General features: G+C 35.8%; 3 protein-coding genes and 1 pseudogene across 14 annotated transcripts; all 4 read left to right on the forward strand.

The window, feature by feature from the left end:
• Positions 1 to 649: 649 nt before the first annotated feature.
• On the forward strand, positions 650 to 3,820 carry LOC103851456 (U-box domain-containing protein 14). 2 transcript variants are annotated; one of them, XR_629776.3, is made up of 4 exons: positions 650 to 1,521; positions 1,869 to 2,773; positions 2,988 to 3,151; positions 3,439 to 3,820. XR_629776.3 is itself a non-coding variant. In XM_009128311.3 (3 exons), the coding sequence occupies exons 1-2, from the start codon at positions 890 to 892 to the stop codon at positions 2,767 to 2,769; spliced, it is 1,533 nt and encodes a 510-aa protein (XP_009126559.2). In that variant the 5' UTR covers positions 650 to 889; the 3' UTR covers positions 2,770 to 2,773; positions 3,439 to 3,820. The 2 variants fall into 2 exon arrangements, 1 of the variants encoding a protein (XP_009126559.2); XM_009128311.3 differs by lacking the exon at positions 2,988 to 3,151.
• Positions 3,821 to 5,969: 2,149 nt separating this feature from the next.
• Positions 5,970 to 11,908, forward strand: LOC103851468 (DNA ligase 1). Of its 3 annotated transcripts, none has more exons than XM_009128325.3 (14): positions 5,970 to 6,473; positions 7,182 to 7,385; positions 7,474 to 7,655; positions 8,013 to 8,139; positions 8,214 to 8,405; positions 8,542 to 8,580; positions 8,663 to 9,868; positions 9,958 to 10,065; positions 10,333 to 10,406; positions 10,566 to 10,617; positions 10,773 to 10,853; positions 10,939 to 10,982; positions 11,111 to 11,170; positions 11,259 to 11,908. In XM_009128325.3, the coding sequence occupies exons 1-14, from the start codon at positions 6,372 to 6,374 to the stop codon at positions 11,521 to 11,523; spliced, it is 2,736 nt and encodes a 911-aa protein (XP_009126573.1). In that variant the 5' UTR covers positions 5,970 to 6,371; the 3' UTR covers positions 11,524 to 11,908. The 3 variants fall into 3 exon arrangements, with proteins under 3 accessions (XP_009126573.1, XP_009126577.1, XP_009126585.1); XM_009128329.3 differs by having other exon boundaries at positions 5,973 to 6,473; positions 10,942 to 10,982; XM_009128337.3 differs by having other exon boundaries at positions 5,974 to 6,473; positions 8,666 to 9,868.
• Positions 11,909 to 15,179: 3,271 nt separating this feature from the next.
• Positions 15,180 to 23,683, forward strand: LOC103854824. Of its 9 annotated transcripts, none has more exons than XM_033279980.1 (5): positions 15,180 to 16,509; positions 20,313 to 20,750; positions 20,867 to 20,938; positions 21,035 to 21,074; positions 23,091 to 23,683. In XM_033279980.1, exons 2-5 carry the CDS (start codon positions 20,745 to 20,747, stop codon positions 23,486 to 23,488), a joined length of 516 nt encoding a protein of 171 aa, XP_033135871.1. In that variant the 5' UTR covers positions 15,180 to 16,509; positions 20,313 to 20,744; the 3' UTR covers positions 23,489 to 23,683. The 9 variants fall into 9 exon arrangements, 3 of the variants coding, with proteins under 3 accessions (XP_033135871.1, XP_033135872.1, XP_033135866.1); XM_033279981.1 differs by lacking the exon at positions 15,180 to 16,509 and having other exon boundaries at positions 19,522 to 20,480; positions 20,686 to 20,750; XR_004451371.1 differs by lacking the exon at positions 15,180 to 16,509 and adding an exon at positions 22,618 to 22,722 and having other exon boundaries at positions 19,522 to 20,938; positions 23,063 to 23,683.
• LOC117132142 lies at positions 16,997 to 19,435 on the forward strand (annotated as a pseudogene).
• Positions 23,684 to 23,738: the final 55 nt, after the last annotated feature.

The raw sequence follows: 23,738 nt of genomic DNA on the forward strand, positions 1-23,738 counted from the left end.
ACCTCACAGACTCGACGACTCATTGCCTTCAGACAAGACGGGCTGCAGTGAAGGTGAATCCAAATACAAATACTTCATTTCCTGCAAAAGATAAAAGAGGTAAACTTGCCAAGGGAACCAATCAGTCGCCTAAGTACTGGGATAGCTCATCTCAACCAGGTCTCCTCGCCAAAACGAGCTCCGAATGACTCAATCAGGAGCACATGTTCATGAATTTGCCATATTCATGAAAAAGAAAAAAGGATCTGGTTCGAACCAAAATGGATTATTTGAATACTAAACCATATGAGTAGGAGTGATACTATTAAAAACCAATGTAAAACAGAAAGTTTCTTTGGACATTGTTCTACAGCTGTTAAAAAAAATTATTCACGTTAACATAAATCACTGTACTCTTCATATACATACAATTTTTGGAATAAATTTCAATAGATTAATTAAAGCTGTTAAAAGCAAAAAGAATTCTAAGGCTGTTAAAAATAAAAAGACATTATTCACGTTAGCATATAGTTATTCAACTTTTGTAATAACTCATAAATAATTCATACACCTGAAATTCATATAAACAAACATTATCAAAAATATAAGACTCAAAATATAAATAGTCAAGATATACCTGACTCTTATCCGCGGACTAGTTAGTGTTTGTATCCAAACACAACCTTAGGGTAAACCCAAAAAAGAATAAATCAACAGTCAAACAGTTCAGTTCGCTAATCTCAAAGTTCATCTTTCGTCTCCTCTGTTTTCGCTTCTCAATAAACAAACAAAAAAACTCATTCTCAAGAAAAAAAGGAAAAAAAAAAAGGAAGTAGAAAAAATCTTGTTCCGCACTCTTTGCTTGTCTTGTACCAATGTACGTTAGCTTGAGAACTGATCAGAGATAACAATGGCTAAGTGTCACCGGAACAACATCGGTTCCCTCATTCACGACCCTCCTCCCACCACTTCCTCCGGCTACCACTTCCGCCTCTGGAGCACCTTCTCAAGATCCGCATTCAGAAGAAAGATCTTAAACGCCGTTAGCTGCGGCGGCAGCTCGCGTTACCGTCACGAGCTCCGAGAAGAGGAGAAAGAAGAAAGAAGCTACGTCACGGTGACGACGGAGAAGAAGTCAACGGTCAAAGCCAATACCATCGCCGCGGCGTTGAATGGCGCAGCGTTCGAGGAGAAAGGGAAGAAGTCGGAGAAGCTCTGCGATCTGCTGAATCTTGCGGAGGTGGAAGCTGACGTGGAGACAAAGATGAAGGAGGAAGCTCTCGACGCGCTGAAGCGCGTGGTCGGAGAGCTGCAGGCTGCGGCGGCGCGTGGAGATGATGAAGGCGGAGAATGTCGGAAGAAAATAGCGGCGGCGAGCGAGGTGCGGTTGCTGGCGAAGGAGGATCCGGAGGCGAGAGTGACGCTAGCGATGCTCGGCGCGATTCCGCCGCTGGTTAGCATGATCGACGACGAGTCGCGAGACGCAGACGCTCGGATCGCTTCACTGTACGCTCTGCTCAATCTAGGCATCGGTAACGACGCGTAAGTTTATTACAGTTCTTTTTACTACATTGTTTGATGTTTTTTTACTGTTCTTTTTACTACATTGTTTGGTGTCTTTCACTGTTTTCTTACGACATTGTTTGATGTTTGTTACTGTTTTTACTACATTATTGTTGTTGTTTTTGTTTTTATGTGAATATTTTCGTCTTTGTTTGTTTGTTTGGGTGAAATAATTTATGTGTTTGTCGGCCAAAATTAAATTGGTTTCATCCTTCTTTTTAAAATATGAACAATGTGCATAATTTGAAGCATTTATTTCAATCGTTTATCCATTTTTAGACCTTCCTTGATTCTGAAGTAATCTCAAAACCTTTTTTCTTTTGCAGGAACAAAGCAGCTATTGTAAAAGCAGGTGCGGTTCACAAAATGCTGAAGCTAATCGAGTCTCCAAACACACCTGATCAGTCTATCGCAGAAGCTGTGGTCGCTAACTTCCTCGGATTAAGCGCATTAGACTCAAACAAACCAATCATCGGTTCTTCAGGAGCAATCATCTTCCTAGTCAAAACTCTTCAGAATCTAGACGAAACAAGCAGCTCACAAGCTAGAGAAGACGCGTTAAGAGCTCTCTACAACCTCTCAATCTACCAACCAAACGTTTCATTCATCCTCGAAACGGATTTAATCACGTATCTCTTAAACACACTGGGAGATATGGAAGTGAGCGAGAGGATCCTCGCTATCTTGAGCAATATAGTGGCAGTCCCAGAAGGAAGGAAAGCGATCAGTTCAGTGTGCGACGCGTTTCCGGTTTTGGTTGATGTACTGAACTGGACCGACTCTCCCGGATGCCAAGAGAAGGCCACTTACATACTAATGTTGATGGCTCACAAAGGGTATGGAGATAGACAAGCAATGATCGAGGCGGGAATCGAATCGTCGTTGCTAGAGTTGACCCTTTTGGGAAGTGCATTGTCTCAAAAGAGAGCCTCGAGGATATTAGAGTGTCTTAGGGTAGACAAAGGGAAGCAAGTGTTGGATAGTACCGGATCATGCGGAGCCTTATCCGCACCTATCTACGGTACCAGAAGCAACGGTTTGGACCACGAGGAAAGCGATTTGATGATGAGCGAAGAGAGGAAAGCAGTGAAGCAGTTAGTGCAACAGAGTTTACAAAACAACATGAAGAGAATAGCAAAGAGAGCTAATTTGCCACAAGAGTTTGTTCCTTCGGAGCATTTTAAATCACTCTCTATAAGCTCCACTTCAAAGAGCCTTCCCTTTTGAGAATGTAAGTGTTTCATCATTAGTCATTACTTTCTAATTAAATTAATTAGAGATTTCACATTGATAATAAGTTTGGCCCTTTTGAATATGTAAGTGTTTCATCATTAATCATTAATTTCTAATTAAATTAAGTAGAGATTGTCACATTGATAATAAGTTTGGTTAACTTTCTTCACAAGGCTTTTTGATTCCATGCTCTGTCTCTCACTGACTGACAGTGGCATCAATTATAAATTCATGGAAAGTTAGAGGGCAATGACGTAGTCACTCACATGCACTTCACCAGTTTATCAGACATCATCGAGACCCCACCCACATATCTTGAATCTTGAAAAATTACCAAAGTGCCAACCTAAAGTGTCGGTCATTTTCTTTTTCTAAAGTATGGCTCGGTCCACTCTTGCCTATGCTTTTATTGTTTGTATTTAATTTTGATTTTATTGTCTCGGTAAAATATGTCTTAAATAGAGTTTTGGAGTCTTTTGAGACAATAGTTTATGGTTGTGCCATCGTTTTCCGAATAGAAAATAGAGTAATGCCTGAATAAACAATGTGGCGGCGTGGAGAAATTTGGATCTGTGGATCTAACTACATTTGTTTATTCTTGTTTTGTTTCGTAGCGAATTTATTTTTAATAAGTAGAAAATAACCAAGCAGCACGTCTTGTAGGTGTCATTCTGAAGCAGTTCCACGAAAACAGAAGGAGAGCGTTGCTTCGACAGATCTATTCAGCTTCTGAAAACAGCCAAGCAGACACAATCTAATTAGCATATAGTGTACGGTGTACCCTACGTACGACGTGTCGTTGAATTTTCCATGTGGAGTTACTTTTTTGTTTGAGTGAGTGGTTTTGTTAAAAGTAAAAATACCCACTACGTCTACTAGCCTTAGTGGTATGTTATAAAGTTATGGGCTTTGTTAGCTTTTACATCTACCAATTTTATCAGCTTTTCTAGTCTTATAATATGGTGTGTATATATTTTTTTCTGGATCGTGAGTATTCACATACTTAAAAAGTAAAACATTCGAGTATGTTTATACATTTTTTCTATGTTTTTCCTTCTGATAAAAACCCTATAACTACTTTAACTATGGTCCCAAATAATTAAGAACATAAATGAACGGTGGGAGAGGCATGTGGAGAGTGTGACTGCTATCATTAAAGGTAGCCTATTTTATTTGGTTTGATATGATTTAATGTAATGGAATACACTCTTCTGTGGATACTACTAAAGCTGCACTAGCTGTCTATGTATATCAGTATATGGATGGACTTTATACTTATCTATTACATTTTCATTTCCCGCTAATTATTATACTACTAGAATAGGTATCCTCTTTCTTATGGTTAGTGTCTTTTCAAACTCGATTAATTGATATTTGATAATGATATACGTGTCTAGCTTAAGCCACTTGAGACCTACTCACAACCAGGCTACTGGCATATAAAATTTACTTTGGTAGTATAACCACATGATAGCGAATGGATAATATATTTTTCAACTTAAACCTATTTATATATACTCTTTGACAGCTGAGTAGATGTAAGAATAGCAATAGAGAGGCAGATGCGCTAAACATGTTCGTGACATATCAAATTATTCTCTCATATTAATGCATTCACACTGTTAGAGATTTGATTCTATGTGCTAAAAAAAGTCTCCTAACAGCTTTAACTTGTCGTTGTCTATTTCTGAGAGAATGTGAACTCGATCAATTCCCCACGACTTCACCATGATAAAATGATCTTCAGTCCCACCACCAATGATCGATCATATATACTGTATTTCACTATTCGACCATATTCCAGGCTTCCAAGCTCGAATAGAACGATGCAAGTGGTTTAAGTTTGGGTCGACTTTGAATTTTGGCCCATCAAGTTCTTGCGATTCTGTGCTTCATGTGGTTTCTGGATTAGCAGTCGGACTCGACTCAGTCGTAAATTATTGGGCTAGACTTCAGACATAGCCCGATAAACTATTGGGCTGGATTGTTTAGTAACTGGAACAAAAGCCCATCCACCATCAAACTTCTTCAGCCCCAAAAACACCAAAGAAAGATGCACTAGAACTATTTTTATTTTTATAGTATCTTAAGAAATTAAAGCTGGAAACTGTTTATAGTACTAGATTTTATCTAAAGTCTACAAAATCAATAAATGCTTAGATAATTTTCAAAGGAAATACTTTGTTTCTACAAATGCAGATTTCATTCTTGCTTTCCAAATTTGAGTATTTGACTGACTCTTATAACTATACTAAAGTTTCTAATGCTGATGCATTTGTTTAGTAAATAAATATTGTTAACAAATGTATAAATGAAATGATTGCATTAACATTACATGTATCTTTAATCATGAAAACAAAAACAAAATTTCGTTTCTCGTAACCATTTAATGAAAATGTTTTATAGTAGTAAACATATACTCCCTCTGTTTTTGAAAGATGAATGTTTTAGGATTTTCACACTTATTAAGAAACCATATTAAAACTTAGTTATTAATGCATAGTTTTTTGTAACTTTATATTTCTTATATTTTTAAACCAATAGGATTAAAAGAAATGTAATTAATATTTTTGAAACACACAATTTTTCATTATTAGTTGACAAAATATGCTTTGAAAACATGAAAAATACATCTTTTGGAAACAAAATATTTTTCTAGAACATCCATCTTTAAAAAACAGAGGGAGTAATTAGTACCGGCCTTATGAAATTAAGGCCTATTTATTAAAAGTCATTTTAGAAATTTTCTTTAATGAAATTGTTGAAGAGAAGAATCGAACAATTTATCTGATCATCACAAATTACTCTACAAACCACTAGACTAATTAAAATATAGTGAATTAATTTTCAGTTACATACTTAAATAAAATAAGACCAGAAGCCTAAACTTCTAGATCTTCCCCTTAGTGCCGCCACTGCATCCAATATCCTAATTTGAAATTATTAACAGATATATAATTTTCCAATATATTATCAAAAATTTAACGATGTATGTTTATTTTAGGAATTCTATTTATATCGCAAACTATTTACATATATAGAAAAAAAAATCATGAGAACTTTTAAAGCAAAATTAGCTTGTTATAAATCATAGATGAACTCTTTAACTCTTATATCCAGTCTCATGCTGAAGCAAATCTGTAAACTCTCAGTTCCTTTGAGAATTTTCATGTATCAAAAACATTTTCATAATCGGACTTGAAAGCCAATCATGTAGCTAACCAGAGTTAATAAAAATCCTAGTGAAATCCGGAGTAAAGGGGGAAAAAGATCACAATACTGGATTCCCTTATAAAGAAAGCCCAAAAAGAGAACAGTAAAAATTAAAAGATGGAAACACATCCATGACCACGACCAGTTAAATAAATGATTTTAGAAGATTATTATATATATCTTTTTTAACGGCGCTTGTGGGTTCTCGCGTTCTTTAATTTTAATTTTGGTTTCCGGCAAACTGAGAAAAAGAAAAAAAAAGAGAAGAGAGGAGAGGAGAAAACCCTAGGCGTGATTCTCTCGTAGCTTCTTAGCTTAATCCGGCTAGGGATTTGTAGAGATCTGATTGTTAGATACGCACCACGAGAGAGGAGAGGAGAGTGATGTCGGATTCTGAGAAAGAGATCGAGAATCAGATTCTGGAAGCAGGGGAAAAGCTTGTTGATCCACCTTCTTCACTCGATGAGCTTCTTCCTCTCCTTGACGTGAGCTCCCTTCTTCTCAATGCTAACTGTGTGCATGTCTTTAGTGTTAGATTTCTCGATTTGCGTCATTTCGCTTGTTGATTTCTTCGTTAGGCTCTGTGAATCTACTGCATTGCTGTTTAGATCTTGCTTAGGATGATCTCTCTGTTTCGGAATTGATATGTGTATCGATTAAGCAACGGTTATCAGATTCTGGGTTACAGAGGCTGCTTGAACTGTTGTGCTCTTTCAAAAACTATTTTTTTTGTTTTGTCATTAAATTGGCTTCTGAATAATTTTTTTAATTGGAAGGATGTGCGATGTACATAAGTCTGGGGGATTAGTTTTCTAGTTTGTGGTATCTGATTCTGATCTTTGATAGATTTGCACACACACAGACACACAAAAACAAGATCTTTATCACTAAGATGATAAGCAAGTGAGGTGTTCTAAGTGTTTCTAGGATATTTTCTTGTGCTTCAACTCTTCTCTTACATGTATGTATTTGTGATTTTCTGTTCTAACATTGAAGAACGACTTTTAGCGAGTTAAAAGAGATTACTTTCTAGATCAGCGTTGAGGAATGACATTCATCTCATAATTCCACTACTTCATTTACTGTTCTATGCCTTGGTTTTGTGGACTGGTTTTCAGATCCAAGTGGGTGGTGGGGATGGTGTGATTTTTGAATTCTTGTGTTTTTGATATTCCTTTTGTATTTCGCTGCAGAAAATCTTCACTTGCTTAGTAGATGTTGAGCAGTCACCTCCTGCCTCAATGCAGAATGCGCTCTCTCCATTGATGACAGCATTAGTCGATGGGAAACTCGTCAAGCATTCTGATATCGATGTGAAAGTTGCAGTCGCTGCCTGCATCAGTGAGATTACTAGAATAACTGCTCCGGATGCTCCTTATGATGATGATAAGATGAGGGTATGTTATTGTTTGGTAATTTTTCTTGAGGGAATGGGCATAAAGGTGATTGAATGGTTGCTGACTCTTTTCTTCTATTCATGCGCAGGAAGTATTTAAGCTAATCGTATCATCATTTGAAAATTTAGACGACGACTCTAGTCGCTCCTATTCCAAAAGGACCTCGATCCTTGAAACTGTGGCCAAGGTCAGATCGTGCGTTGTGATGTTGGATCTTGAATGTGATTCACTTCTTATCGAGATGTTCCAAAACTTCTTGAAGGCCGTTAGGTACATTCTAATCTAAATCCATGTGATATTATTATAGTTGAACTTAGCAACAGTTCTAATATCGTCAAAAGTTTTCTTTTAGCTTCCAATTTAAGGTCCAGGAAATATACGACATAAATTAGCGACATCTTCCAATTTGTGTGCATTGCTTATTATCCTAAACTGTTGTTCCTTCAGATTCCTTATGCCACATTGATTTTTAGATGCTGTTGTTACCACTCAGCACATCAGATAATCTATTTTGTGACTGATTACTTTTTCTTTACAGAAACATGATTTTAACTTTCCCTCCCGTGCATCTCCACGCTTCTCACTAGATATCATGTTTTCTGATGATTAATTTATTTACATTTTCAGGGACCATCATACAGGGAACTTATTTTCTTCTATGGAGAACATTATGACACTTGTTTTAGAAGAAAGCGAGGAGATACCTCCAAAGATGCTTTCACCAATTCTGCATTATGTTAGAAAGGATGATGAGGTGATACATTGATGGTCTCGGTAGTTATTTTCAGCAATCGATGTTCTTCTGTAACTCTTTCAACTTGTCCTCAGGTTCCCCAAGTATCACGGAGTTTAGCAGAACAAGTTCTCAGTAAATGTGCTAGCAAGCTCAAAAATTATCTGACTGAAGCAGTGAAATCGTCGGGTGTCTCTTTAGATAAGTATAGTAAGGTAGTGGCTTCGATATGTGAAGGGACATTCAGTGCTTTGCAGCAGGACCAACTTGTTGAGAATGAGAAAGAGGTAAGCCTTCTAATCTGTTTCTCTACCCAGTCAGTTTTATATATTACCCGTTTTTCTGTCGAACTTTGCCTCATCTTTTGGTCTCCGAGTTACATTGCATGCTCTTATACCATTCTCTCAATTTTGTACCCCGCAGGATAGTCAAGGTCATTTAACAAAGGAAGCAGAAGTAGAGGTATGTTTCTTTCTCCCTTAAATCAGCATTGAGAAGCAAAACTGCTCAAGTAGATTGTTCATTGGTTTTTATTTTTAATCAGCAGGATAAACAGGAGGCAGAAGTAATTTCTACACCCGAGCGAACTGATCCACCTAAGGACGAATCAAGTAAGTCAGGAGTCAGCAATGGCATTGCGCAGCAAAATGATTCTTCTGTTGATACTGAGTCTACAAAGAAGCTAGATGATACGAATGCTAAAGATGAGCCTGAACAACTTGATAATCCTAGCAACACTGGCTTGGATAATACATCTGAAGAGAAACCAACTGTTGAACATCAAACTCAGGAAAGAGAACCTAGTTCTGTCAAAGAGGTGGATTCATCAAAAAGTTCAGATGTCAAGGAGGAGACTGAACCTGAAGCACTCTTGGAAAGCAAGGATGTGCAAAGTTTGCCTCCTGATGATTCATCTGTTAACGCTGCTGCTTCTGAAAATGATCAGGAAACAAGTGTGCAGGCTTTTCCATCGAAGACATCAGCTGATGAAACTGCCAATGTCAGTTCTCCATCTAAGGCTGAAGATCTTGTTGAGGAAATCCGGCCGAAGACGACTACAAAGCAGAAGAAAAAGGGGAGCTCGACGAAGGAGGCCAAGCCATCAGCTGATGAAACTGCCAATGTCAGTTCTCCATCTAAGGCTGAAGATCTCGTTGAGCAAATCCAGCCTAAGACGACTGCAAACCAGAAGAAAAAGGAGAGCTCGACGAAGGAGGCCAAGTCATCATCTGATGAAACTGCCAATGTCAGTTCTCCATCTAAGGCTGAAGATCTCGTTGAGGAAATCCAGCCTAAGACAACTGCAAACCAGAAGAAAAAGGAGAGCTCGTCGAAGGAGGCCAAGCCATCAGCTGATGAAACTGCCACTGTCAGTTCTCCATCTAATGCTGAAGATCTTGTTGAGGAAACCCGGCCTAAGACGACCGCAAACCAGAAGAAAAAGGAGAGCTCGGGGAAGGAGGCCAAGCCATCTGCTGCTAGTGTTACCGAAGAAGCTCCCGAAGAAACAAACACTTCTGAAGCTAAAGTGACAAAAAAGTCCGGAAAAAAGGTTGCCTCATCAAGTAAAGCCAAGTCTGCTGTTTCTCCTTCAAAGAAAAGCACCTCTGAGACAAAAGCTGCAAAGCAGTCAGAGAAGAAGGCAGTTGAGAGTGATAATGTACAAGAATCCTCAAAGCCAAAAGTGGAAAAGAAAAAAACAGGACGTGGGAAAGCCATGGATGATAATTCTTCAGGTGATAGTGAAAAAGTAAGTTTTCCCCCTGACCTGTATGATTCGATGCCTATCTGCCTTCCCTGTCCTCTTACTATTATAGAAATCGTTTAATTGTGTTTCAGCCGGCTGTTTCCTCTGGAAAGTCAGCCTCAAAGTCAAAGAAAGAAGTGAAGGAACCGATAGAAGAGAGTCCTAATACAAGCTCAAAGAGAAAACGAAGTCTGGGCAAAGTATGTTTTCGTAAACTTACCTATTACAATTGTTGCTCGCATAAAAGAATGTGTGGAAAAATCATGCTCTAGCCATTGCCATTTTCACTAGTTCATGATTACATCTTAGTTTCGTCATGTTGTGGATACTTTTCTCTTAAACATATGTTTGTTCCCTTCTGTGTGACTTATGTATCTTTTCTCTAATCCTTTTTTCGTATTGGTTTCATGTGCTGTGTACGTGTTTTTCTTTTTATCCTTCCTTATACTGAACCAATTCCTTTGCAGGCATCTGATCTCCAAACCCCTGACGGAAATATAGTTGGGTCGAGGGTCAGGGTCTGGTGGCCTATTGATAAAGCGTAAGCATTTTGTTTATATATTTTTTTCTATGGAAATTGGAATTATATTTACATAAACGGTGTTCGCTATTCTATGTATTTTCCTTTAGATAGCTGATACTGGACTAGCACCTTGGGTAACTGTGGATACTTGTAATTGAATATTGGGTTTTTCCGCAGGTATTATAAAGGTGTGGTCGATTCATATGATTCTGCTAAGAAGAGACATCTGGTAATTTATTAGTCTCCTCAATAACTATTGTTTGTTCCGTCTCTTTTGATTGTGGTGACCCATTAGCCTATTGATTGTACATGTTCTTAAGTTAGATTCAATGCATTTTATGGTATGTTTTATTTGTTATATGATGTTACTATCTTCGTTTTCAGGTTATCTATGATGATGGAGATCAAGAAATCTTGAATCTTAAGAAACAGAAGTGGCATTTTCTGGATGAATCAGAAACAGAGGTGATACATTAAATTTCATTAATCTCCGAGTTGTTTTTTTTTTTTTCATTCTCCCCTTTTTGATGTAACTTCCATTTTCTGTCAGCAGGGTGAAGAAGCTGCTGATCAGACAGGTCATGAGGAAGAAGAGTAAGTGTTACTTCCCTAGTTCTGGTGTTAATTTGGCATTGGAAAGAATAAGTTAGATGTGATGGTACATTGTTACGAGATGAATTTGCTATTATTGTGATGACCAAGCTTGGTAATTCTCCATGCAGGCCCCAGAGTAAGAAAGCTAAGACAGGCAAGCAATCAAAGATTGGAGCATCAGGGAAAAAGTAAGCGAAACTTAAAAGCAATTGGTTAAGTATGTGTTGGAAGTCTCTAAAATTATTTTGCTGATAAGCATTACTGCTTCTGATTCAGGGGTGGTGGGGCTGGTTCAAGCAAGTCTAAAGCTACTCCTGCTTCCAAGTCCGGCAAGAAGTCCCAGGATGACAAACCAAAGGATTCAAAGGCGGCTAAAGGCAAAGCAAAATCTACACCTGCTTCTAAGACCAAGGACAGCGATGTGGAGTCAGAATCGGAAGAGACGCCGAAGGCACCAGAACCAGCAACCAAGGGGAAATCAGTCAGTTCAGGCAAGTCGCAGGCAAGTCAGTCCAAGTCCGGTAAGAAGAGGAAGCGATGAGTCTGGCTGCAGACAAAGGGATTACGTAATTTACAGTGGAAAGCTAAGCGCAACGGTGGCGGTGGTATTGGTCGTTGCGGTGGGCGTAGGTTGGTGGGACTTGACATCGTTTTGGCACTAGAAGTGTAGAATTGTTTTTATTTAAGACAAGAAGAAGTGTAGTAGTGAGTGGTTTTCACTTAGGATTGATTTCAGCTTATGTAGTAGCGTTAATGTGTGGATACATAAGATGGCTTTGGTTATTTTCATTTTTTTTTAAAGAATTATTTTAGCACATTTTTCCTATCATCTCTCCATTTTGGATTGTAAACAATAAATCTTTAGGTTGAGTTATTTGTTTATGCTATTCATAATCATAATTTATAAAAAAAAAATCATTAGCCAATGAATCTTCGTATGGCATTTTACTTTATAAAAAATCGTATGACACGGTATTTTTGGTTCAACTCGAACGCAGTTTTAGGTTTTACGAATCTCATCATAAATATGGACTTATGGAGTATGGACTGAACACCCTTAAACTTGACTTTAATTTTCGATTCAAATTTCAGTTTTGTATTAGTGTTTTATAAAACTGTTTTTTTCTTGTATATTATATGTTCATCAATGTAAAATTGGTCGTTTTCCCAAAATTAAAAGTTATTAATTCCTTGACGCTTCTTTAATAAAATATTCATTTGCAAAAAATTTCTTTATTCTCCCAAATAACTAGTGTTTGTGGCTTTGAGTTGTAGATGCCTCAAAGATAATTTTTTCCCAAATGTATTTTGTTCAAGGATTTGTTTTTAAGTCGACGAAAGACTTGAAACAAATTATTTCACGCATGTTAATGGTCTACGAGATGCTTGGAGACTCCTAACCCCAATGTTTGCTTCCCATATGTAATAGACTTTAATTGTCTATTAGCAGCCTTGCAAGTTGCAACAAAATGATATAAGGCCACTAGATCTGAGGTCTTCGGTGGGTTGTGCATATAAAAAAGTACAGGTTAAATACAGTATTTTTTAATCAGGAAATAAAAAGAAACAAATAAGTAGTAATTAGAACAAGATCTAGACACTAACAAACGAATAAAAAAGTATGCGTTAGATAATGATATGTGATGTAATAGATGGAAGGCTATTGGTGAATGGGATAACATGTGGTCCATGATCCCATATTCTCTCACTACCACCGTTTCATGCCGATAGGAAAAATGAGTTTACTTTATTAAACAGGTATTATATATACCTAATTCGTATAAACGAATCTTAAGTAACATGTGGCACGAGGAGACTAATATTTATTTTACATTATAGCAATTATGGTTAAAATGTTTTTTTTACAATCGGTTTGACGTTTTTACTATGGTACTTTAATTTATATGAGTTTATTATTTAAAATAATTTAATACTCCATTGCAACACACTTCTAAATGTCTTTCATATATATTTAAAATATTAATATATATTCCTATAAGAAACTTTTTCACAATTATGCACATGTTTTAGCTTTTTGACAGAAATAAAGATATCTCACTTTCGTTTTAACATTTTTTATAATGTGTGGAGACAAAGTCAGGGCTATTCAGACAACAATATCTTACCACATATTTTCTACTCGTGAAAGAGTCGGAGTTATGTTCTCTGTCATCGGGAGTTAATGAATTTAGACAGTCTTTGAACATATTGTTAGGTCAAACGCAGAGTTACCTCTTTCATGTTTTTCACCCTCCACGCGTTTTAAAATACAGTATATTTTTTCCAGCGTAAATTGATACTGGAAAACGATACTTACTATTTGCCAAGTCATATATATTCCAAGAAAATAACATTGTTTCATCATTATCAAGTCAAATGATATATATATATATATCTTTTAACAAAATAATGAATCTATACTTATAAATAAAAGAATCTATATCAAAATACTTCATTGGAAAGATATACATAACCGAACAGAAAAATTGGTGAATATTTTGTGATTTACCAACCTTTTACTATCAAATAAACGGTGGTATTTATCACAAAGATGTGGTTTCTTTGAATTTTGATACAACCCTTTTTGAAAAGGAAGATATTTTAAAATGGAATAAACTAAAGACTAACTCAAAATTAGGGTTTTACCCGAACTTCAAGATAATAGTTTTTTTCATTTGATCAGCTTTATAAGATCATATATGCATTATACAAGAAAAATATTGTTTCATCATATTCCAAATAAAGATATATGTATTAAATTTGCCAAAAAAAGTTTCATGATGCACTTAGAAACTTCTCCAGGAATTAAAAAACTTATATGGCGCAATTTGAGTAATTGTTTATTTTTTGGTCTTGAACAAAAATGTGAAATTGGCCTAGAAGTTCATCGCCATAATATATTTGCTAACCTGGTAATAGGTACCAAAATGGCAAAACATGAATAATAAATTATTACGTAATAACACACACTATCGTTACAAAAAATGCAGGACCCTGGAGATTAATACCCGTGACAGTCCGCACTCGTGGTCTACAAAACCACCATAAGGGATTTCTTATCATTTTCTTGGGAGTATATGTTTTGTAGATCCATCTTTGGACTTTGCTTTATGGGTGGCTTGTATATATAGTATTATTTTCAATAAAATTCGCGGCATATTCCATTTTTGCATTTGTTCTCAACTCTCAGCATTTAGCACCAGTAAAAACTATTCGGTATCTCAGAAGAGAATTAAACGAGCGAAATAATTGAATTGTTTAACGGACGCTTTATACATTAACACGTCACGAGCAGAATAAGTTCATTATATTTTGAGTACATAACACGCGTCGAGCGAAATAACTTAACGTACAATTGGTAATTACATTTAAGATTAATTTATTTTAGGGGCCCTTTATTTTAATAATTTAATTGGTGTATTTTATGGTATCTATTGAGTTGGCAAAAGAAAATATTGAGTATATATTCCAGATCATGAGTTCGATGACGAAGGTGGCCAGAAAAGATTAACATATTTTTTGATCTCCGAATTGAGAAAAATATGAACTTAACCTTATAACATTTTTTACTTTAGTTAAAATATAAAACAATAGTCTAGGCCTGGGCATTCGGGGTCCCAATCGGGTTTCGGTTTTATCTAATCGGGTTTCGGTTTTTCGGGTTTATCAAAATCAGCCCCATTCGGATTATATGAAAGTTCGGTTCGGAACCGGTTCGGGTTCTATCGGGTTCGGGTCGGGGTTAGTAAATCTTCAAAGAACCGGTACAACCCAATATACTTTCGGGTTCGGGTCCCAATCGGTTTTTCGGTTTAAAAGTACTTGATTTTTACCTATTTTATAACCAAAACATGACTAAAATTGGTTCTTTAGTTTTAAAATATCTGATTTGTACCTATTTTGTAACCAAAACTTAAGTAAAATCGATTCAAAAATAAGGAACATAAAAGAAAACTAAATAAATAAAAACATAAAACGAAAACCAAGTTCTCATGAAATGAGAAACATTGTTTAACGAAAACAAAATCAAAAACTAAATACTTCAAGATTCAACGACCATCTTTAACCATCAACCTTCATGTAATAGAACCAACAACCTTTATGTAATAGATAAGTATTTTAGATGTTCAATATTTCTTAGTGTATTTTGGATACATATTAGGAATTGAGATCATGTTTGGTACAAGATCTTTTCGAGATTTTGAATGTTTCGGGTTCTATCGGATATCCATTTAGATTCGGGTTCGGTTCGGATAATACCCATAACCCGAAATATCACAAAACAAGACCCATTCGGTATTTACGTCGGGTTCGGATCGGTTTGGATTCATTTTTATCGGATCAGATTCGGTTCGGGTTTTCGGGTTCGGTTTATTTGCCCAGCCCTACAATAGTCTGTGATATTAAACTATATAGGGTGCAATATTGCTCTAGTTTAGATAGTTAAGTTACATTTTTGCTTAAATATTAAACTACAGGCCTGTGATACATTAAACTATATACGATGTATTTCTATAGTTCAGATAATTAGACGTAATTAATCTCCGCAATTGATATATCACATCAACCTCTGATATTTTTGTTTGTTTGTTTTGTCTGTTGAGTTGCTTTTTTGGCCTTGTTTTGTCTGTTCATTGGCTGTTGTTAAGAAAATACTTAAAAACAAAAAAAGTTAAACGCGAATAACTATTCTAATACAAGCGAAGAACTGATTCCCAAAAAGTAATTATCTCCCAGTTTGACCAGAGTTCATTCACAAAAGTCAAGATCTTTTATAGGATTGTCGTTGCCGTTTATAGGTTATGAGATTTGACCACTATGAACTGCAATGGTACTGTTCAATCCAATCCCATACCACGCAAATGTCTCTCTTTCCATACATCTGTCCCATTGCATGTAGGAGGGAGAGAGAGAAGAAAGAGACAGAAAAAACAAATACAGAGATAAGACTCTTGATAGAGAGTGAGCGACATGGAGAGATAAGGTTTTTTGTTTCCTTCTTTAACATAGATTTTTTCTCTCTTCACATTTTCTCTTAATCTAATCTTTATTTCCTTTGTTCTTTCCTGTTTGGTAATTTATTTTCCTCTCCGCACGATTTGGTCAAACTCCTAGATTTGTGGGTATCTAAAAATGAATAAAACTTTCCTCTCTTCCTTTGGTTATAAATATTCTCTCTGGCTTTCTTGCTTACCCTAAGCCCTCTTAGATCTGACTCTACAGCCTCAGGGTCTCCTTCTTTCAAACGCCTTCGGTCTCTGATTACACAATTTGTGTCGGTAGGCCATATTGAGTGAGTGTTTTGGGACAAGTTTTAGAAAAACGCAAAGAAACTGACAGAAGAGAGTGAGCACACAAAGGCACTTTGCATGTTCGATGCATTTGCTTCTCTTGCGTGCTCACTGCTCTATCTGTCAGGTTCCGGCACCGATTCTTTTTGGTCCGTTCACGTTTTCTTCTTTGATTGTGTTCCCATCTCTCTCACTTTTGTGTTCCCATCTCTCTCACCCACTTTCTCTCTCCATAGGTAAATTATATACGGTATTATATCTATACTAATTTGCTCTTACATTCCTAGATTTGTTACTAATTGCATGCGATTTTGCTTTTTGTTTATTCTTGTTGAACGTTATATTCTATGAGATCATTAATATCGAAAATGCTTTAATCTATGTGTTTAAGGCTTGGTTAAGCGAGATTAACATGGGACCATTAACGTTAACCTAGTTTTCCTTAGGCTGGTCCTAACGCTTTTGAATCCTTAATTTTCTCGATTCAAGCTATCTATATATATAAAAAAATGTTTGTGTCCCTCCTGTTGCGCCACGTCGAATCCAGCCTGGAAACTCGCTTCATACAATCGCGCCACATGTCCTGAACATGAAACTCACCGTTTCATTAACTCTGGTGTGGGCTTGGACTGTGTAATCGCGTGTCTGGGCCTAATCCTGAAGAATCGATGCATTGGGCCAGGAGCTCAAGCCTCGCCTCCCGGCGGTCAGCTAACCACCACCATGAATTTCGTCGTCTTCTTCCTCTCTAAGCCCAACTTCCGTTACTACTCCTTCGGCTTCACCGCCTCCACCGTAGCTTCATCATGTCTCCGCTTCCAGCCAATCTCTCATTACTCGCATCAGATCTTGAATCCATGGTGGAGAAAACTCCATCTTCTTCATGAATCTGCATCTGGACAAGAATAAGCTTTGATAAGAGAATAGATAAAAGAGTGGTTGAGCCATATTTCGTGGTGATGGTTGAAACAGAGTTCATTAGCGGAGAACGATAACGAGGAGGTGGAGATTAAGAAGATGGTGGCAGCGGCGGAGGTTATGGTGATGGTGGCTGAGACAGCTTCGTTAGCGGAGGTAGAGAACGAGGAGACAGAGATTATGGTGATGGTGGTGGCTGTGACAGATTTCGTTTATGGGGTAATTTTGTTTAAGAATGAAGAACATGAGATAAGAAAAGAGATAGAGTTAAGCCTTTGTTCAAAAGAAAAAAAAAAGATAGAGAATACGAAAGGAAAGGTAGGAGATAGAGGAAGAACACATTTTTCACTTTGTTCATTTTGGGCCATTAGATTTATTTTAATCAATGGTTGTAGTTAAAAGAAAGTGGATCCTCGCACTTGCACCTTAGTGGTTACTTTTTAAGAGAGGGAAAAATGAGAATTAAAGAGAGGAAAATTGATTAGTGATGAGATTTTCACAAAGTATTTAGCGGAATATCTAATTTTAAGTTCCTGCTTACTAAAACTCTTTTATAGCATTTATCTAATGCTATTATATGATACGAAATTTTTTAAATCATCTACGATAGCAGTTTTGTTTAGTAAAACGTATTGTAACAATGTGCTATCAATGTAGACTTTTTTTGTAGTGCCAACTTCCCCTTAGGCATCCTTGGCATCGACATCGTCGACAAGTTCCGGAAGCAATCAGAGAGGTTTGGCACCGAGATCTTCACGGAGAGGTCACCAAGGTTGATTTCTCCTCGAGGCTGTTCAAGCTCTTCACCGATTCAAGAACGGTGCTCGCCGAAGCACCAATTCCGTCATCATCTCAACCGGAGCTGTTGCGAAACGGCTGAGCTTCGCCGGATCTGGCGAAGGCGCTGATGGTTTCTGGAACGGGGGATCTCGGCATGTGCTGTATGCGACGGCACCACTCCGATCTTTAGGAACAAGTCTCTGGTGGTTATCGGCAGCGGAGACTCGGTGATGGAGGAGGCGAGGTACGTTCAAGGCGACGAAGATCATGCAACATAGAAAGGCGTGTTTGGTTGTTTGAAGGTGAAGAACGTTGTTACTGGTGATGTTTCGGATTTGAAAATGTCTGGGTTGTTCTTTGCGATTGGTCATGAGCGGGCAACGAAGTTCTTGGATAGCCAGCTTGAGCTTGATGAGGATGGGTATGTGGTGACCAAGCCTGGTACCACTAAGACGAGTGTGGTTGGTGTGTTCTCTGCTGGAGATGTGCAAGACAAGAGCTATAGGCAGGCCCTTCCAGCTGCAGGAACTGGTTTGTTTTCAAAATCGCTATTTACGTTTATAGAAAAGTAGATAATAAAGTATCTGATATTTGATTGTTGCTTAATTACATAGTGGTTTAAGGAACCCTTTTTAGCTTTTTGAAAGTCATTAGCTTTTATTGATGGAACCCGTTCATCTGCTCAATGTGTTTTGCGTTGTTTACCATTTCATTTGTGAGACCATTTTAAATGGTTTCATGAGACGTTTGTTGAAGTAAACAATTTTTTTAAAATGTATGATTATTGCTCTGTTCAAAGTGAGTTGAGTTTTTGAATTCATTAGCTTTTTATGGTGGAACCCATTCATGTTCTCAAAGTGTGCGTCTTTTTATATCATTTGGTTGAGACATGATTTGTGTTTGCTATAGAGTGTTCATGTGGTGTGTGGTTAAAGTCAAAGTGCCTGTTTTTGTCTGTATATCATTTTGATTAACTTAAGTAAGTAGTTTGAGACATGATTTGTATTTGCTCTATAATGGTCATGTGGTGTACGGTTAAAAGGTATCTACTTTCATACTCATACTCACACTCTTTAGTAGACTAATAGTGGTCATTAGTTGGTCTTGAGAAGCATGCAAGTTAAATTGAACTGTTTCAAGATTTCTTATCTTAATGTTCTCTTGCTAAAAAATAAATAATTCAGACATATTTTAGCTATTTACACGTTATAGTGTGTAGTTTTTGAACTCTGACTAAGATGAAATCAGATTGTTCTCGAGTGGCTACTTGGTTCTATGAAATCCAATTTGACCAAAATATGACAATGCAAAAACCGCAAGAAAATAATAATTCAAGGTGGATTGGATGAGTCTCAAGTTTGTTAACTTTTCCCTTTTTAAGTGTACTTCCTTGAACCTAAATTTAAGATACTTAGATATTTCTTTTTTGGTTTATACTATCATTTTTAATCTACAATTTTTTTTAAAAAAAAATACTTCATAAATTAATGTAAATTCATATAAAATATTTTTTTTTCTAGCTTTCCGCCCGTAGGGCGGGCCGGCCCTAGTATTATTATATGGTTAGCTTTTCCTTCTGTTTTATCGGTTTCTCATTAGCTTTTATAACCCGTGATCTAGTCTCTTGATTCATAATTATGTTTAGAGCTATCCTTTGCTTCATTTGATCACATCTATTTTCAATCATGGATCTTGCAAGAGTACTGTTCATGATCCAGTTTATTGGTTTTCTAGCTTATTTATTTTGTGTGCTCGTACATTTTGATTCCCTGAAATATGTAATCATGTATCTAAGTTAAACTATTATGTTATCAATAGTTGAATTGTGGTATAGATGGTATCCAATTTATATATAACTGATTCCATGTGATCACGCTGTGAATTTTGCGAGAATGTTTTTGTGGGTTTGGTTCTTGATATATATAGGAACATGTTTTTGTTTTTCGCATTTAATCCTGTAAACAACCATATAGACACATTAATTTGTGTGTGTTTTCGAAACTCTTCATGTAATTTTGGGGTCCAGATGCGGTTTGTATATGCATTTGCTGAGAAGAACCAATTCAATATAATGGTTAAGAAATTTACAGTACTTGCATTGCTTTATGAATGCTTCATGTATGCGTTTGCATTACTAAATTTTGAAGAACAATTCAGTATAGTGGTTAAAAACTACAGTACGGAGTTGCTTTGTGAATCCTTACTGTGTGCGTTTCCATTACTAAATATTGAAGAAGATTAAAATGTGATTTTTTGGTCACCCAGATCAAATTCTTATTTATTTAAGCCAAAACACTATTCCCTGGTTGCAAATTTATTGATAGTCTCTTATCGATGACAGAGATAGAACAATTTAAACTTGGGATTTGTTTGTGAGTGATGAGGTTATGAATAGGACTTCTTCTTATCGGTGTTACCCAAGGTCCTGGAGCTTCTCACCAAAAGCTCTTGCTGGGTAACAGTCGACGACTATCAATTGTTCTTGCGAACAATCGCCTTAGGGATTAAGGTGAAATTTCTCCATGGGGTTCTTCATCTTGCTGAGCTTGACTCGCCTCTTATAGGCTTTATCTCGAGGTTTCTTAGTGCGTTTTACTTTTGTTGTACCGTCGAATCTTCTGTTTTGGTTGATTCGGTTTTGGTTGTAAACTTTCATGCTCCTTGAAAGATGGTGCTTTCTGATACGTGTGAAATGTATGATATTTATTCTCAAGTGGCATGTTTCTTATAAGGATCGATATAATATAAGGTTGAGCTAGATGGAAATTGTCACATGATGGTAATTATGTCATCTGAAATGGCATATTGTTTTACGTTTTGCCTTACATTAATGTTACAAGTTATGACCAAAACTTTTGTTTGCATTCATATGAGGTGCCCTTTTGCGTGAACTAGGAAGACATAATCAAAGAGCATCAAATAACGCCCTTGTGTGAACAAGTTACTTTGTTTGGTTTTCATGTTGTAGTAAGTAATCTTGTCTTTTGATCAGATGGATATGTTATGTTACGAGACTGTGCTATCGATCGACCTTCTGATGTATTTCTGTTCATCCTGTTTCAGGTTTGGATTGTCTATGCCAGAGATGAACGCACTGTTTATGGTAACCTATTAACTTGTAATCTTTTGGGATGTTGATTTACGGTTTTCGTGTCATGTTTTATCAATTGATTGCCGCAGGCTTCACATATGTATATATGATTGTTCTAGTCTAGAGTCAGGATATTAAACAATGTTTGACTCATTATAAGGTGAGTAGGATGTGGATATAGAATTGTTTTTGTGCACATCCAGTATCGGAATACGTACACTAATAATTTAATTGGTTACTAGATTTTGACCCGCCCTTCAGAGGGCGGTTATATTTTTTGTTTGTATTTTCTTTGTTAGAAATGAAATATTCATATTTGTGTCTTTTGTAATCATATTTGTAGTTTTTTTTTTGTAATCATATTTGTGTATAATATTTTTTAAAAAGTTTAGTAAGAACTTTTGTTAATCTATACTATTATTTGCGAAGTAAATTTTTAGAATCGAGCTCTCACGTTAAAAATTAGAGTGGTTAATATCGTTTATACCCTTAATGAATAAAATATATAAATAAACTAAAAAATTTAAACGAAATTTCAATTTATTTGATTAGATAATTGATTAAAATTAATAATAGTAAGAATTATCCAAAATCTGAAATATAATTTAAACAGAGATAATTTATGTATATATTGTATTGTTATCTGAAAAAGTCTTATAGTCAAAAGTTAAAAACATAAATTATATAACTAAATATTAATCAAATAAAATTTTTAATTATATAATTAAAAATAGAATATTGAATTATCCATAATCTAAAAAATAATTAAAAAAAATTATATCTATATATATATTGTATTGTTATCTGAAAAAGTATTTTAGTAAAAATTTAAAAACATAAATTATATAATTAAATACTTATCAAATAATTTTTTTTAATTATATAATTAAAAATATAATTTTGAGTTATTTTAAAATTTATTTCAGTATAATGAAGATAGTGTACAAAGAACTTTTCAAAAATTTATGAAAATGTTTAAGCCCGCATCGCGGGCAAAACACCTAGTTCTATTAAATTTGTGAGGTTGCCAAAGTATACACTTGTTCCATAGTCATTTCATGCATTAATTTTGATTTTTTATCTAAACAGTTATAAATTTTTTATTTTTAAAAAAAAAATAATAAAGCATAGTTACAAATTTGTTTAGTAATTAAATAGTGTAATTAAATATTTGTAAAAATAGTTTTCCATTAAATTTTCATCATTTGATTTTATATATAATGATTTATAAAATGTTATTATTACACATAATAATTTATGATGCAAATAAAAATAGGTTTATAATGTTTGATCCAATGTAAATGAAAAGCCCACTTTAATTGTTAACAACCAATTCTAGTTAAGCTAAAAAATCGGGAAGCTCAATTGGTAAACAAAACATAGATTCTGTTTTGCCATTCATAATCCATCTCCTTAAAAGTAGGACTTGGTTATGGAACAGTTTTGTTTCTTAGATGTCGTATAAATAAAAGTTATATAAGCAGTTACATATTGATGCTGTATTTTTTTAAAATGAACTCAACTAAATCAATGGGGCATGTTCCTGTTTTAATAGTATTGATATGTCGTTGCGACTGAATTTTGCCTGAATCCTGAATCCTGAAATTGTCCAAGTTCAATGTTATCAAGTCATCATCTTAAGAAACTGAAGTATTACCTGGTAATTGGCTCTTCTTGATAAGCTAGCCACTTAAAATCATTTCTTGTGAAGAGCATTTCCTTCTTTTCTAAAACTTATTTTGTTGTATAATATAGGCACAAAGAAACTAGATGTGATAAAGAAAATCGAATTAAATATTCCAGTCAGCCGTTTCAAAATATTCAAAAGATTATATTCTTCTTGAAGCAATATAAAGTCAATATTTATCAACCAAGTTGATAATAATGAAATAAAAGAAATCAAAACATGTAAATTACATATTTAATTGCCGCTAACTTAACCAAAGAAAGTTTCCCTCTGATTACTTAACCATTATCTTAAATTGTGTTGTTGTATATAGTCTTTAAACCTTCGATTACGTTGAGTAGAAAACATGGAGGAGTCGAGCGAGAGGGTTGTTCGGTTAGAGCAACACGATGAGATCACGACGGGCGATGACTTGGTTATCCATCCCATCCCACAGGACCTAGCACTAGCAGTATCGGCGATATATGATCGCATGATGGTAGATGTGGAGGAGTTATTGTTTAACCAAATCAGAGACACCTTCCTCTCGTATACCAGTACCCCATCATACTTAGGCTTCGTCGGTCTCCCCGACGAAGAATGTCAACAACCACGGCCAGCTCTTCGTAATGCTAGAAGGAGACGCCCTCCTCCGGCCCGCGTATCTCGACGGTCCTCGCAGGTGTCTCCACCCGTTTATCTCCGCCATAGGTTTCTGCCACAGTCACGTAAAGACTCATCTTCTAGACGCCAACGTTAATCTTCTAATCATTATATGAGATGATGTTCTTTGTGTCATTGTGTGTTGTGTCTACATATCATTATAATAATCGGATGTCTCCGAAAAGTTTATTTGAAATTCGGGTCTACCATCATAAACCGGGAAATTTATGTACCACCTCCAGGTTATTGAAACACTATCAATCAACTTATGAACAGTTTATTTATGCCTCAAGTAACTTCTTGGTGTCCTGTAGCATCTCAAAACCAAAACGTTGATAGTATCAAAT

Source organism: Brassica rapa, chromosome A01 (genome assembly GCF_000309985.2).
Source record: "Brassica rapa cultivar Chiifu-401-42 chromosome A01, CAAS_Brap_v3.01, whole genome shotgun sequence".
Classification (NCBI taxonomy): domain Eukaryota; kingdom Viridiplantae; phylum Streptophyta; class Magnoliopsida; order Brassicales; family Brassicaceae; genus Brassica; species Brassica rapa.